Here is a 16,938-nt window from a genome sequence, read left to right on the forward strand (position 1 = left end):
AAACAAAACGGCATGACCCACTGGTGTTAGAATGGCAGGTCATGACAGAAAGAATGTAAACATGCTTGAACTTCAGAAAAAAATTCAGGGAAAGGAGGCTGCTGTGTAGAATTTGCTAGAATTGATTAATGGGTGAGTTAAATTTTTGTTCAAAAATGATGAACTGATCAGATTCATTTGCAATCTCCAGTTCACAGCTCACAAGGAATGAAATATGTATTTGTTTTGAATTAAATTTCAGTTTTCACATAAAACTATCACATGAAATGTAATAGAATTTGAAAGCTCTGAGTGATTAAATAATGACAGGTTTTCACATTTTGGTTCAACTTTTTCCCCATAAGACTTAATTGAATACAAACTCCTGTTCAAAGGATGGGGTGGAAAATACATGTCAACAAGGGATAGCTCTACCACATACCCCCCCCCCACACCCAAAAAACAAAAATTTATTCATCCTCATGTCATTCTGAACCAGTATGACTTTCTTTCTTGGTAACACTTTAGAACAGGGAACACATATTCACTAAGAGTTTTTCCCTTTGCTGCTTCTTAATAATAACCCTTGTGGTCCACAGAAAAATGTTATACAAGTTTAGATTAATATGAGGGGGTGCAAATTTTTCATTTTTCGGTGGACTATCCCTTTAACATTGAAAAAGTTTCTAAATTGACCATAACCCATGTCTTTAGCATTTCTCATAAATCTCTGAAGTGAATCCCTGAGAAGAATGTGACCACCACAGCACTCCCCAGTTTGTTACATATTGTGTACCACAGTTTTTATTCACTGATTGCAAAAAAAAAGCCCCCTCAGGAATTTTAATCTGTTGTACAAAGTCCAGGGATTTAACAGTGCTTTCAGTTTCAAAATGAGAGTCGGGAAGATCCAGTGTTGGCTAACAAGTCTAAAACTATTTTAAAGTCAGATCTGAGTTTGTAATGCAGACTACAGTCAAATAGAAACTGGAAAATTCTGTCTTGAGGTTGAATGACATTAAAATGTAATGAATATTAACATAATTCAGAAAAATATCAAATGTGCCTCCAGCTTGTGGTAGACAGAGTTGGATAAAGAGAGATTTGACGCAACAAAGTTTGGTAAAAATCAAATACTTTTACAAAGTACAGAGATCAAACTGTGGATGGGAGTTCAAAACACACAACGTGTACATTCACACACTTTTTCCTCATGTCTGGCCAAGGAGAAAGACCTCACTCAAACTAACCTTGAACTGCTGTCTGCCTGGGTTCTTAAATTAACACCGTCATAACTGAAACACCTACAAGTCATAGACATGACTCTCCAGACAAACCCTGACTTTGATAGATGCTAAAGACAAAAATTTGCTGAGGCTGTTATTCTGGTCCAGTGGACTGAAACGATCTTTAATAGTTAGGGTAGGTTAGGTTAGATCATGTCTCTTAGCAGACTGTATCCTCCCATCTGCATTGTTTTGAGATGAAAGCAATTATATGTGGTGCTATCCCAGCAACCTTGAGGAAACTGTCCAGTGAAGACCAGGTAAGAAATGGGACAGCTTAGCTTTCTTCTTTCATCCTAAATATATATATAGTGTTTTTATTTATACTGGGTAATGGAAAAGGTAGAGTAATGCAATCTATTAAAACCCAACTTTTTATTTAAGTACCGGATATGGGTGTCAAAATATTTTTAATATGTCTGACTTTGTATTTAGTGTGAATTTAATAACAATATTGTAAGTTCCTAACATTTTAATTTTACAGATAGCAAACGTATTTAAAGAACATTTTCACTTAACTTTAGCCAGAGTTCAGGCACTCTAAAAAATACTCCCTTTTAAATCACTGAAACTGTTTACACTGTGAAATGAGTGTTACATACATTCGTACTCACATCTGCACTTTGTTGTTTATAATTCAGTCAGCTGGCAAGTGAACAAAACACACGTTTCAGCCATGACTCATCTGAACGTCTCTGATTGGCCATTTCATTCATATGCTCAACAGAATCGTGTGTGATTGGTTATAATGCAGCGCTGTACAAACTTGTCTGGCTCTCTGCTGTGCTGGACAGAACAATCTAATCACACCGGTGTGATTGTATCAAATATAAACAATATTTTTGTGGCTATTTTTTATTATATTTTTTTGTCTTTTGGAAGCTGCCTTTAAAATCCACTTGGCTCAGAAATCAGAACTCTCACTTTTAATGGGCATGACGCCTCTGGTCTAGGCATCAAATATTTGAAAATACTGGTAAATATCAGCTTTACAAATAAATAAATAACTGCTGAATAGCTATTTCAATACCTGCGGCCCACAGAAAAGACTTTTGTCAAAATCAATTTTATATAATGCTTTTATTATGTTTGCAGTGTTTTATATATATATATATATATATATATATATATATATATATATATATATATATATATATATATATATATATATAAAATAATATATAAATAATAAAAAAATTAATCTGTTATGATTCGAGACATTATACTCAAAGGCAATAATTTAATGCGTTTTTCCTTCCTGAGAGAGAGAGAGAGAGAGAGAGAGGGAGAGGGAGAGGGAGAGAGAGAGAGAGAGAGAGAGAGAGAGAGAGAGAGAGAGGAGGGGAAGGGAAGAGAGAACGGGATTTTTGGATCCGCATCATTTCAAGGCAGTTTTCACATTATGACTACGCAGACGATAAAGAAAAAAAAACGGACGCTTCTCATTAGAGTTTGACCGCGTGTAATGGGTAAAATGAAGGCATCTTTTAAAATCAATGGACACTTTGCGAAAAGATGACAAAGGTGCATACTTACTCAGAACTGTATGAAGTACACATCAGTAGTTAGCGGGGCTGTACTGCACTCTACTACGCTGAAGCTGTTGGATGTACTTTTTCTAAGGATCGTTTTTTTTCTAAATCTGTTTTTACTCGTAAGTCATGGCACTATATTTAGTTTACTTATTGACTGTATTGGTGCTGATTTTGCCTGGAGATAACCGGGGAGCAGGAACATACGCGTCACGATACACTCAACATGTGGATGAGAGTCATTCTGTATCAGCTTCACAGACTGGATCTAAGGTGACCAGCAGACACAGGCAAGTTCAGTTTAGCAACAACAGGGCAGAGTTGATCGTTTAATCATTTTCATCATATTAACATCAGTCAGTAATATAACACACTGAAGAAAATTTTGCCATGTAAACTAAAAATTCATTTTTTTTTTGTAAATGAACTGATTTAGACATATTTCTCTTATCTTAAGACTACAAAAAATATATATTTTTTTATTATTTCATTATTACTCTTAAATATATATACTAATACTGGCTATTGATGCTGTTTTGTGATCTAAATGATCACAGAGTTAAAGTACTGCTAAATCCCTGTATTATTGAGATTGTGCTGCTGATTTTGCAAATATAAGGTTATACTGTACTGAGTTTACTAGTTTCTAGTCATTAAGTCTAGTATGAAATCGCATTCTCTTGCCCTGGGTGAGTGAGCTACTGTTGGACAGGTCTGCCCTTTTTTGGCTTTACTGAGCAGACGTCAATGAATGTGCAACGGGATGGAGGCCAAACTGTGAAAACCTTAAGTGCACTTATCCTGGCACTAGCACAGCCCAGTGGAATAAAGACGTTCTGCACTGCACTGTTTGGGAAAGAATGTGTTGGCCCCCGCTGGCACAACCACTAAAGACTGTCTGTTTGAACTCTGTTTTGTTTTCACAGATGTGTGAAATATAAGACAACTTGTGGTAGCTGAAATCCCCCTTCACAGTGTGTCCCGTGTTTCCTGTTTGTTCAATATCTTGGATTATATCAGCTGCCCTTCTACTTTTTGATTGAGTTGTACTATGACTTGCAATCCAGATTTTTCATTATAAACAGCTGGTATGTGCAGATGTTTTCAATCCAACAGAACAAACATATTGGTTGCCACTAAAAGAAATCTTTTTTTTTGCTGATGGCAGTTGTGAAGCTACTTCTTTTATTATTAACTGTCTATATATATATATTATTCACTGTGATGCATTGCCTGGAATCACCACCAAGTAGTTCCTGCTATGACAAAACTTATAATGTTATAATGTTGCAGAAACTTTGTTAGTTTCATTCTTGATGTAAAGTGTTTACACATATGTAAGTGGTCTCAGCAAATGTGCACAGTGTTTGCTTGTCGGGAGTATGTGTGAGCATTTCACAAAACAGTTCGCTAAGCTCAGCTTTTATCTTAATCATTTAGGTTTCAAACAGGAAATACACACTTTCTTACATCTAAACCATAATTGCAAACATTTGAGAAATTGGATATAACAAGTAAATATGATACGGAAGCAATGTAGGGTCACTGACCAAACCAAAGCTAATATGTTTGTGTGGAGATATTTTGGACAGTCTTTAAACTACGTAAAAGTGTATTTGGTTTTTGATAGGAATTCCTGTGGTTCCACACGTTAACCCTGTAAAGCCTTACATATCAAATAATAATTAAAAAAATATATATTTTAATGAAACAGTTTATTTAACTTGTTTCTTTCAGTGTTATATTTGATACAACATGCTCATATAGTATGATATAGGAACAAATGGAGCTCATAGTCAAGGAGGAACAAACAACTAAATACTATTCAGAGGCCCAAACCTAGGAAAAATATGCATTTGGTAAAGTTGGTTATGTATATGGCGTAATACTGATAACTTGCAATGTAAATCAATTAGATCCTTATATAACAGTATAGTATAGCAGACAACTTAAATACATATAAATAGTAGTTGTCACCCTTTATCTCCCAATATTAGCAATATTAGGACTTAATATGAAATTTAAATGCTAGTTTTATGATCGAAGATTTATTGTGGAGGGAAAAACATACAGTATAGTGCAATGCAATACAAGTTTTTGGATCTTAAAGTGGATGTTTAGGTTATTAAAACCAGTAAAGATTTCACAGCACAAATACACATGAATCACAACCTGAATAGGGAAGTTTTTAGAAGAGGGAAATTTTAGAATTATATTAAAATTCCTTTTATACTTGCTAGAAAATATATGTATTATGGTTGTATGGTAGTAGGTTTATATGGTTAATGATGTGCCTGCCAGTCTTATTCAAGTCAGCAAGTAAGGCTAGTGGAAGAAAACCATCAGAGCAGATCTTCAGATATGTGTTTTAGATTACACATATTATCGCTGTTGGCCTAAAACAAAAAGGAAAACTTCTACTAATCTGCCTTTAAACAGCTTGCTTAGATATATTTTAGCTTTGTTTGTATGGATAACTCAATTGCCCTGTAGGCCTACTCACGGTTTCTCTTTTGAGCGTAGCAATACATAGTCCTACTGCTGCTGTGCATGCTATTATTTTTCTCCAAGTCCTGTTTCTACTTGAGATGTTGAAGTGATACTTCACTCCTTGCCAAACTGGGTTCTGTGGATGTTTACCCTGTCAAGGGAAGTGTTTATATTCAGCTGCCTTAAGCTGGATGTTCTTGAGCTATATGGTGCCACAGGCTTGACACTTGCATCTGGGTCTTCTTGTTTATATGACTAAGCAGTGAATTTTATTCTTAAAATAAAAAGCTGACAGATGCAGTTTCTTAGCGATGCAAAGACAATTAGATGACTGGAAGTGTTCACACAGAAAGTTCTTCCCCCAACAACTGATTCAATCCTGAACAACCATTGTGTGGTAATTAAACAGAGAGCAAAAATACATGATACAAGAATGCTGGACATTATATCCAATCCTTAAGAGTGATCTTGTACAAAATCAACATGGATTTGTGTACATTTGAGACAAAGAGGCCATTGTGACTCCAAAATCTTAGTTTACTTTTCCTCTCTCAAGTTTGATAAAGCCAAGAACCACTTTCCTTTTTTTGTGTCTATTTGTATACATGGACCCAGGCCTTTGTCCTTTGTTTTTCCCCCCACAGAATAAAGCCGAAACAAGGACTCAGTGTTCTATTCACCATCATCATACTTTTAGTTGCATCCCCCAAACCACAATTTATTTATATGTGTGTCCTATTTAATGCTTCTGCACACATTCAGCTCTCCATGAATCCATCCAGATCTTATTAGTGAAGAACTGTGTAGTGTCACATCCTTGATCCAAACTCACATACACAGGATACATGTGCACTCATAAATATTTCACACTATTTTACAAAGAAACACAACGTTTTATATTAATAATGCATGATCAAAAGTAAGATTTTATTTCACATTTAGGCAGATAGGAATAGATGCACCTTGCCTAATCTGAGATTGAATGGGTGTAGAATTTGAAATGCATGGTTGTCTGTGGTGAAGATGTCCGTGTTGAACTTGTGTACTTTCAGTGTCTGGGCCCCATTTGTTTGTGTGTGTGAGAGCACTTGCAGCTGATGCATCGAGGCATTCCCGTCTCAGCAATGCTCATGATAATGAATGTTTAACCAGACTCAATGAGTTATTGTGATGAACCAGAAGCATTGGATTTCAGCCCGGTTTCCATCCCATCTAAACAAGCTCCCTGAGAAAACAGCATCATTTATCACTTTAATCAGAAGTTTTAAAATCATGCAGCACTCCAAGGTGTTGTGGAAACTACATTAAACTCACCAAGTGTTCTAAAATGAAGACCCACTAGAATTCCACATGAAAAATAAGGATGTTTATACATTTTTATATGAATGTACTTATTACAAATACTGTCTACTATGTGCCCAGAGTAGATGTATATCTCTGAGCAGGATGGGGATATCCCTCTCATTCTCTCACAGGATGAGTGTACATTTAAGATATAAACATCAAATAAACCCAGGTGACAAAAAGAATTGTCTGAAAAAAAAAAAAAAAAACTGGATGGTAGTCATGAAATATTGTTAAGTATTATTACTAATAGTATACAGTATTAGTATCATTATTACTATTATTATTCAAATTATGGTTATCATTTAAATTATAAAGATTAAACAAATTAATAAAGAAATAAATTACTATTGTACTGTAAAATAAAAAAAAATCATTTATTTTATTAGTATTATTATTCTGCTTTTGTCAGATTTATAAATGGAGTATAAATGCCAATATAAATATACAATATAGTGTAATTTCAAGTATGAATTCGATTTATATTTGATTAAAAATTGAGATTCTCATTGTCATAAGCAATTTCAAATGCACGTCATAAGTGGCCCAGCAGTGATTGCAGAGATGGAGTTTGTCTGGAGCAGCATTTATTGCAAGCCTAGCTGCTCCAAGACATTGAAATCACACTATTTATATAATTATTTGTTCCAAGCATAATGCTGCCATGACCTTGAAAACAGGTTGCATTTATGTGATGCTTTGTGGGTGTCATTGGAGGAAAGTTTTGGTTTTGTGGGTGTCACTGGAAGAAAGTTTTGGTCTTGTAAGGCAATTATTTGTACTTTAATTACAGGGTACCTTTTTAATTTAGCTCTGTCTAGAGTGAAGGCAGAAGTCCTCGACCACTTGAATTGAAGCCTTAATAATTATAATTTGCCTATGCTTTGTACAAAAACAGGAACTGGTGTGCTTACGTAGTAACAAAGACTGTAAGCTGTGTAATGGAAGATGGAGTGGAGACGTATGTGAAACCTGAATACCAGCGCTGTGCTTGGGGCCAATGTTCCCATGTGGTTTTGTAAGTATCCATGAGAAAAAAACACAGCTAAATTGCATTTCATTTAATCTTGACTACCACTGCTGTTACGACAGTGTCAAACTGCAAAGGTTTGGAACATGTCCCTCACTCAGCTAGAGGCATGTCTACCAGAACTATGTGTGGAATGAGATGGAAGAGAAATTGAGACAGAAATCCGTTAATGTTAATGTACCAGAAAGTTACTTGTAATGTTGTTATTTTACTCATTTTTTAGAGAACATATTTCAGTCTTAAGTCCAAGATGAATCTGACCTTTTTCTTAGGTCTCAATAAACCTCAGTTTTATCCAATACCTTCAAAGAAAGCCATAATACTAGTCCCCTATGAACTACAGAAGCCACATCACAAGTAGGAATGGAGTATAAACAATGTTCTAATAATAGCAACAACTGCACTTGAAAGTTCAATCGACACACATGAGGCTTGCCAGAGCAAAGCAAACACTTGCAAAGATTTTAATGATGTACTGAAAACTTTGACGGAATAAAATAACAAAAACATGCCCAGAAGCAACAACTCAAAGAAAAAGAAGAACAGGCCTTTATTGTACTGTTGCCCAACAGAGTTGTGTCCTTTTGAAAAGTGATACATAACCAAGGAAATGAACGGAAAAGGAATAGTGTCTATCTGCCTACTTGACAAGTGCCATAAGGGACTCTCTTGTTAAACCCGACAACTTTAAAGGGGTCATATGATGTGATTTTTCCTTTCTCTTTGGAGTGTTTCAAGCTCTTGGTGCATAAAGAAGGTCTGTAAAGTTGCAAAGACAAAGTCTCAAATCCAAAGAGATATTCTTTATAAAAGTTCAGACTCTGCCACGCCCCCCTAAAACGCCTCGTTTAAATACGCCTCCACATATCTATGTCACTATGTGGAAATATTTGCGTAAAGCAATCTAAATATTCATGCAAAGAAAGAAGTTGTGGTTTCAGTAACCATAGTGAGAGTTGAAGCAGCCATGTCAGGGAGATGCTGTGTGTATCTAGGCAAAAGCAAAAGCACTTTATTTGGCTTTCAGAAAGTAGATGCATTTAGGAATCTTTAAGATTACTTACAACAGAACAGCAATGCATTTTATGGATGACCATTTCGTGAACCTAGGAGAGGAGGTCATTCTGACTTTGCTACGATAATCTGGCGCTTCTGAATCAGCTGCTGGAAGTATGTTATTAATTTAAAGGGGGGGGGGGGGGGGGGGTGAAATGCTATTTCATGCATACTGAGTTTTTTACACTGTTAAAGAGTTGGATTCCCATGCTAAACATGGACAAACTCTCAAAAATTAAGTTGTACGTTTGAAGGAGTATTTCTGTTCCAAAAATACTCCTTCCGGTTTGTCACAAGTTTCGGAAAGTGTTTTTCGAGTATGGCTCTGTGTGACGTTAGATGGAGCGGAATTTCCTTATATGGGTCCTGAGGGCACTTCTGCCTGAAGAGCGTGCGTTCCTGTATAGAGAGCAGAGGCATTCAGTGATCAGAGCGAGAGCTTCGCAAAATGTCACAAAAGAAGTGTATTTTTAGTTGCCAGGGCAAGACAACCCTGCACAGATTACCAAAAAAAAAAACAGCATTAAGGGACCAGTGGATGGAGTTTATTTTTACAGAGCATCAACGGAGTTGTGCAAGTGTTTGTGCTTGTTCCCTGCATTTCGAAGATGCTTGTTTTACAAACATGGCCCAGTTTGACGACGGATTTGCGTATCGTTTATTTCTTAAGGATGATGCAATCCCAACGAAAAAGGGCCACGATCGTGTGTTGGAACCACAGGCGGTGAGTAAAACTGCTTCAAATATCTCTGCCTTCTTGTTAGTGCGTCCCCTCCCATGCCGAGACCCGGGTTCGAGCCCCGCTCGGAGCGAGTCGTTGCTGCTGCTGCTCTCGTTCAGTTTCAGCCTCGGGATCTGATTCTGGATCATAAATATACGCTGAATCTGACTGTAAGCCATGGTTTGTTTTTGTCGGTTTTGTCCTCACGGTGTCACAGCTTCCAAATGCTCTCAACAAAAGCCTACTGGTGCTCGTGATTCTTTAGCTCCGCCCACACGTCACGCCTCCAGGCACTCGTGTTTTTCCGGGAAAAATCGGTACAGACTATCTTTCTCTTATGAATATAATAAAACTAAAGACTTTTTGGAGTTATGAAGGATGCAGTACTACTCTATAGGTACTCAAGATTAACAGGATATTGAGTGAAAACGAGCATTTCACCCCCCCTTTAAGTATTTGCTATTGACTGTTCAAAATGTATGAGAGAGGTCGGGCATACAATAATGTACAGTATGTGAAAAATTATATTTTTTGAACATTAAAGTGTGTCAACATATTCTGTTGATGATCTTTAAAAAAAAACGTAATATGACCCCTTTAAGTGGCAATAAGTACACGTTTGTAAAAAAATATATATATTTTCAAAGCAAAAATAATAATATATATAAATAATATAATATAATAATATATCTCTATACATAGAGATCATATTCAGAGTTTTAGCTCTTACTAGAACTGTGTATGATGAAATATCTTAAACCACAGGTATCGGACTTACAGAAAACCACGATACAAGGTTGCCTATAAAATGGTCACAGAGATGGAATGGAAGTGCTGTCACGGCTACTCAGGAGATGATTGCAGTGATGGCAGGGGCAGAACTACTGGTGAAGAAGGTATGGCGTTGCACCACCTTAACACCAGAATTCATAAAGTGAGTCAAGTTGATCTGACAAGGTGTGATTTTGAGAATATTTTAAATTCTGCAGTATTTTTTCTCTTCATAAATAAAAAAAAGTTTGATAGGTACAGTATACCTGTAGATACACTTTCACTCAAATGTTTGGACATACCTGTATGATTAAAATATATGTGTCCAAACTTTTGGACTGGTACTGGTCTTAATTCAAATTAGTAAATGTCAAATAACTGTAATTACTTCTGCAATCAATGTCCTTTAATAGGGAGAAGTGACAGTGACAAGATTAGACAACTTGAGGAACAACTTCACAACCTCCAGTCAACCTTATACAGCATGAATAAGAAATTACACGAGGAATCTCAAAGGGAAGGCATCAATGGCGGCAACAATCTGGCCGACGCTGCCCAGCCAGGCATGAGGGAGACCATTCACAGCATCCAGAACAAGCTGGACATGCTGGACAACATGACACAGGTCCATGATAGAACCCTCACCAGCATCAACAACCACCTTGAGGGCAGCAATGGAATTGGCAATGAGTTAGACAGTCGCTATGGCAATCTTAAAGAAGAGATTCTGAGGGAACTGGAAAGGCGGGTGACACTGTCCTGCTCTTCATGCCAAACTGGAGTGGAAAGCATTCAAAGGCAACAGCAGGAAGACCGAGAGAGAATCAGAGCGCTGGAGAAGCACATTAGTGTGATGGAGCAACACCACCAACAAACTTTAGATTTGCTCAAGAAGGAGCTATCACACTATCAGAGTTGCTGTGATTCCCTGAGCGACCTGGACAGGAGGCTTGGTGCCACTGAAAGAAAGGTCAGTTCAACTGCAGAGACATATGATATCCTTAGAGGACGTCTCGAGAAAGAGCTGAGAGGATCAGGCAATGGCAATGGCAGTCGGGGAAAAGCGTTTGATGATAAACTGAACAGCCGTCTTAGAGAACTGGAGAAGAGACTGAATGGGACTGTGAGAAAAACCGAGCAAAAATGTTCCCATACTGAGGCAAGTATTAAAGAGTTTGTCCAGCGAGAGATCGGCCAGATTAAGAACTCTGTCCTCAGTCGAAACAACGATCATGGTTATAGATTATCTGCCATGGAGATGGATGTCCAAGACTTGAAGCGTTTCATTAACGATCACAAAAATGATCTGGAAAGTTTGGGGAACAAAACAACTGATCTCGACAGTGGGCTCAAGTCAGCGATTAATATGTGCCAAGAGACGTGTGGTCCAAAAAGCAGTGAGACAGCAGATACTGTGAAAACTCTGGAATGGAAGGTCGTTGCCAACGAGGAGAACATTAAGAGGTTTGACACCAAACTAAAGGATTTGAGTGTGTCTGGTGACTCCTTATTGGATCGTATTATAGATCTCAGCAATGACGTTCAAAAAATTAAGGATCTGACAGGACATAATGGAGAGCACTTTAACCAAATCATCACCGATGTTAAAAATATGCTACAAGATTGTGACAGATGCAATTCGATAGATGAAGAACTCCGAAAAATAAGAAACGTAACCAACCAGGCTTTAAACACGTTCCAGGGAGAACTTACAGATTTACGCAGAAAGGTAGATTCAGATGAGTATGCTTGCTCGCAGGTATGCTCAAACCTCCAGGAGGAAGTAGGCAAGCTGAAAGAAGAGGTTGAGAAATGCACAAGCCAATGCAATATCAGCATGGCTGACCATCAGAGAAACGTAGATAATCAAAATACCATCACTCGCAAGCTTGGCAAAGACCTCAAGTCCATTCAGGGTGAGCTCACAGGGGTAATCCAAACGTTCAACTCCATCAATGACACTCTGAAAGGCCTCAGGAATACCGTACAGGGACATGGCAACTCTATTTCTGATCTGGACTCATCTAATGAAAGAATTTACTCAGAGTTAGATAAGATACAGGATGATTTGAACGAGCACAAAGAAGACAGTAAAGTGCGTTTCGATGGCATCAGTAGCTTTAACAGCAACTTGATGATTGAAATGGGAGAATGCAAACTTTCTCGAGAAGGGCTTGATAAAAGGCTCTCGAAAATGGAGGATGTCTGCGGTAGACTGGATTCCTTGTCATTAAACCTTCAGATAATCAAAGATGGCCTAAGCAAACATGTCTCTGGGCTTTGGACATGTGTTAATGACCTAAACTCCACAGTTATCTCTCACGGTGAGGCCATCGACAGCATTCAGAATGTTCACTTAGAGAACATTCACGGCAAAATGAACAACCTCAACTCTTCCATACTACATGTTCTCAAGGAGTTCCAGAGCTTCACTGAACAGGAATTTATTGGTATGTTACATATGTCAAGACAAAAACTAATTATATAATTTGAGTTAAGAATTTGTAAACCTAAAAACAGTTCGATACATTATACCTTAACTATCTTTTTTTTTTGTTGTTTTTGAATGTGGAAAACCAAGTAATGTCTTTTTGGCCAATGCACAGGACCGCCTGGACCACCTGGTCCTCAAGGAGAGAAAGGATCCAAAGGACCACCTGGGCCACAAGGACCTCCAGGCAGAGAAGGACCACAAGGGAGAGTGGGGCAAACAGGTCCCCCAGGTAAATAAATGAGACTCAAAAATAAATTTATAGATTTTTCACAACATTGCCAGAACAGGATTCTTTGTGATCAAATTACTTATATTTCTCTATACATGTTCTAATTTGTCTCTATTTAGGCCTCAGAGGTGAACAAGGTCAGTGTTCCTTCTATTACTACTGCTATGACTACTGCATAAAAAGTTCTACTAATAAAATTATATTTCTACAAATAAATATTTTTCTCTGTTCTTCTCCTGCTTACCAGGACCTCCTGGAGAGGATGCAAACGTCCCAAGACTGTCATTCTCAGCAGCACTCACACGACCGCAACCCAATACAGGCACTATTGTCTTCAATGAGGTCTTTATCAATGAAAGAAAGTCCTACGATCCAAAGACAGGTATGTATGTTAACCCTTTGAAGTCGAATAAAGCATATATGCGTTTTGAGTAATTTTCTCCTGATTACCCCTGAAAAGAACTTAAATTACACTCTCAGTTTTAATCGAAGAGCAATACATCAATCGAATCTGTAAAGGGTCTACTTTTTTTTGGATACAGACATAATAACAAAACACTGTGTAAACATTTTACTAGTTAGACTTTTTCCAAATACTTTTTCCAAGCTATAATTCCTGACTAAATGTATAATCAAGTGAAACATTATGAAGTTTCAATAACAATATACAATACTATACCATTCAAAAGCTTGATGTAAATAATATAAATGTGACAAATAGAGATAACTCTAACAAATGTAAAAACAATGCAGTTCTTTCAATTTATTCCCTCTAAAAAACCTGAAAAATATTCTCAGATCTTTTCAACATTAATAATAATAATAATGATGATGATGATAATAAATGTTTTTTTTTTGGTAGAAAATAAGATTTTTAAAAGGATTTCTGAAGGATTGTGTGACTGAAGTAAGGATGCCAAAAAAATAGTTTGAAAGTAAGCTTTGATTGTCCCTAATAAACTGTTTAACTGCTCCCTCAAGTGGATATTAAATTATGTTGTGGGATAATTAAATATATTCTTAATAAACTACAAACATAAAATTATATAGTTTTATTTTATTCTCACATTCTTTCTTGTAAGTCCTCCCTCAGAGTGGCACAGTTGAATGAGAGGCTCATTATGCAGCTCATTATGCAGGCCTTTGTCTTCTCAGGTGTAAATCGATAGTTGACGCCTACTCGCATATGACTTTTACCAACAAAAAGTGTCTTAGAAAATTTAAATCAATATATTGTTTTCTGTGAATGAGTAAACAAGATGATTTTCACATAATTTAGAAAGAAAAATTCTAGGCTACAAGCTCCAGTTCTCAACAGTCCCGGGAACCAATGTTATGTATGTGTTTTATGGCCTTATTCAAGTGATTTAACATTTTTAGTTTTTCACTAACCATGCAAAACATTTTTTTTTCTCAAAAATACAATCATGTACATACATGCATTTCACATATTATTATAGCCCAGTTTGCGCTGATTACAGTGATATTAGACTTTACCCATTCAGATATTTATAAGAAACGGAAAAAAGCACAAATATCAGGGCATGACAAAACTTCTTCAGGCCCCAAAAATACCCTTAGACTCCAGAGGGTTAAAAACAAGCATATAGTGTTTGAATTAAGAACTGTCATAATCATAAATTCGCTCACTAAATGTATTTTGACAGGTATGTTCACTGCCCCTGTAAATGGGCGATACTTCTTCAGTGCAGTCCTGACAGGACACAAGAATGTCAAGATTGAGGCAGTCTTGTCTAAATCCAATTATGGAATTGCCCGAGGAGATTCAGCAGGCTATCAGCCCGAGGGTCTTGAGAAACCCATGGCAGAGGCACAGCACACTCCTGGCTCTCTGGTTATCTTCAACATCATACTTCCTCTGCAGGAGGGAGATACTGTCTGCATTGACCTGGTCACAGGTAAACTTGCCCATTCTATGGAGCCCCTTACAATCTTCAGTGGAATGTTGCTCTATGAGGAAACAGACGTGAGATTGTAAGACCCATCTGAGACTCTTTTTGAGGGCAATGTCAGATGTAAAAATTTGTATCTTTTTTTGAAGAACAGTTCAAAAACATACATATTCAGTGTTGAATAACGTTTAAGATAGAAATGATATGCAGGTTTCTTTTATAACAGGCCATAAGGAAACAAGATGGATATATTTTTCTCTATTATCAGAAAAATGCACAGAATTTTTTATATGGTTACGTTTTTTTACATTTATGTTAGCAATCATTTATTTTTATATAATGTTTGTGAGCAGCAATGTTTGTTTATATTAAAATGCAATTTTTGGCTGGCTAAGATCTTTCTAAAAAACTAGCACATCCATTTCACTTGTTGCCCCAGAAGAGATCAGAATGACTGGACACATAATTATCTAAAAACCTGACACAATCTTCATTTGATCTGACCCTACAAACCTTTATGATAGTAGTTATCTGAATGTATAAAGATACTGTGTGGTTGTTAGCAGTGCATCGCTAGACCCTTGAAATACCCATATGCCCCAGTAAACATTACTGATAAATAATTTTATTAGAATGGAGATTGCCATTTACTGACATGAGAATAATTTTGCCTGATAATATTTCAGCATCATGTTGTGTAAGATAACAAATCTTGCCAGCAACTAAGAAAAGACTGAGGAGAAATCCAAGCTAAACCTAGAAAATTAGACCATATACACAAGGCGAATATGTTGTATGTGAATGTGACAAGCATAATGTAATTTCTTTTTCTGAAGCATTGCATATACCATTATCCCATTCTAACTTTCAAGCTTCACTAAAATACACCTCAAGAAGAAGGAATCCTGAGGCCATGAGAAAATATGGATTCATGTGTACTGTTGGTGTGGTTTCATTTAAAAAAAGGTTTTCCCCTCAAGAGCTCCATTCAGGGGTTTTTTAAGGATGGATACAAAAAATATTACACATTATTTTTTTTTTAATTTCCTCCCTGTGTTATTCTTGCAACACATTTCTTCTCTTAATCTCCAAATTTGGAAAAGTAACTATAAAAGGATGAATTTAAATAAAGCAGGCTGTGCAGAGAGAGACATTTTTATACATGCCAGAGGCTATAGTTCAGCAATCTTCTGTAACCCATTCTCTGGTGACTCTTCCAAAGAAAATTATGAAAGCTGTTTGTGCTAGATGCAGAAAAGATTACATCCTGGTTATCTTTTTTGTTTTTTGTCAATGGATTTTTTATTTTGTCTCTTTGTACCGCAGATGTTCTCTAAAGATACTTACAGCTCAGAATCTGTATCTTTGCCAAACATGTATTTGTGTGACCTTAGCTGTCTTGGTGGTCTGTGCCTAATGTTTTCTTTAATACAAATGGATTTAAAAGGACTTTGCACTGAGTCTAGTATTGTGAGATCAAACTTTGACCATTCAGTTAACTGTATCGCTCAAAAGAGAGGAATTTCCTTAAAAGGTCTTTATTACTTCTGAATGTTTCATTTTGCAGTAAGACAGCCGATTTGCTCAATTTGCAATTGGGACTAGTTTATATAAACTGCACAGGCATAACCTGAGCCATTTCATTTTTTTTCTCACTACAGGCATTACAAAACAGTATTATAATTAAGCAAACAAAGTGAATCTGACTGCTATGCAATCCACAGTCCTCAGATTATTTTCAGCACAAACATTTTTACACAGACACAACTTCTTCAAAGCTGAATGTTATATATTGGATATACAGTATATTTGCAATGCTATTTTAATTAAAATATTTTTCACACATTTATTTTGTGTTTTCTAATTGTCTGTGTGTTGTTAAGCAGTTGCAACCCCACCCTTCAAAAGACACACTACTGACTAGCCAATCCCAAAACAGTTCTCTCATTGGCTAAAAAGCGCGGGACACTCTACTTATGTTGAATTCTCGCCATCTAGTGGATGGCTTTATATCTTTTCCACGTTTTCTTGTTGAATCTGGTTGAATCATACCCACTTCTTCAGAATAATTGAGCGCAGATTAAAGTGATAAC

The 16,938-nt window shown here is 36.6% G+C and overlaps 1 protein-coding gene across 1 annotated transcript; it reads left to right on the forward strand.

Annotated features, from left to right (window-relative positions):
• The first annotated feature begins 2,616 nt into the window (after positions 1 to 2,616).
• On the forward strand, positions 2,617 to 16,690 carry LOC127938490 (EMILIN-1). Its single transcript, XM_052535141.1, has 8 exons — positions 2,617 to 3,087; positions 7,530 to 7,649; positions 10,204 to 10,334; positions 10,623 to 12,659; positions 12,816 to 12,932; positions 13,052 to 13,069; positions 13,180 to 13,314; positions 14,600 to 16,690. The coding sequence occupies exons 1-8, from the start codon at positions 2,927 to 2,929 to the stop codon at positions 14,929 to 14,931; spliced, it is 3,051 nt and encodes a 1,016-aa protein (XP_052391101.1). The 5' UTR covers positions 2,617 to 2,926; the 3' UTR covers positions 14,932 to 16,690.
• The last annotated feature ends 248 nt before the right edge of the window (positions 16,691 to 16,938 follow it).

Source organism: Carassius gibelio, chromosome A20 (genome assembly GCF_023724105.1).
Source record: "Carassius gibelio isolate Cgi1373 ecotype wild population from Czech Republic chromosome A20, carGib1.2-hapl.c, whole genome shotgun sequence".
NCBI lineage: Eukaryota > Metazoa > Chordata > Actinopteri > Cypriniformes > Cyprinidae > Carassius > Carassius gibelio.

What these genes read in the sequence shown, in the direction of transcription:
- LOC127938490 (XM_052535141.1), top strand. Translation starts at nt 2,927, where the DNA reads ATGGCACTATATTTAGTTTACTTATTGACTGTATTGGTGCTGATTTTG. An exon ending in AAGGTGACCAGCAGACACAG is followed by an intron (nt 3,088 to 7,529) that starts GCAAGTTCAGTT and finishes GTACAAAAACAG; the next exon opens with GAACTGGTGTGCTTACGTAG. An exon ending in CAGAACTACTGGTGAAGAAG is followed by an intron (nt 10,335 to 10,622) that starts GTATGGCGTTGC and finishes GTCCTTTAATAG; the next exon opens with GGAGAAGTGACAGTGACAAG.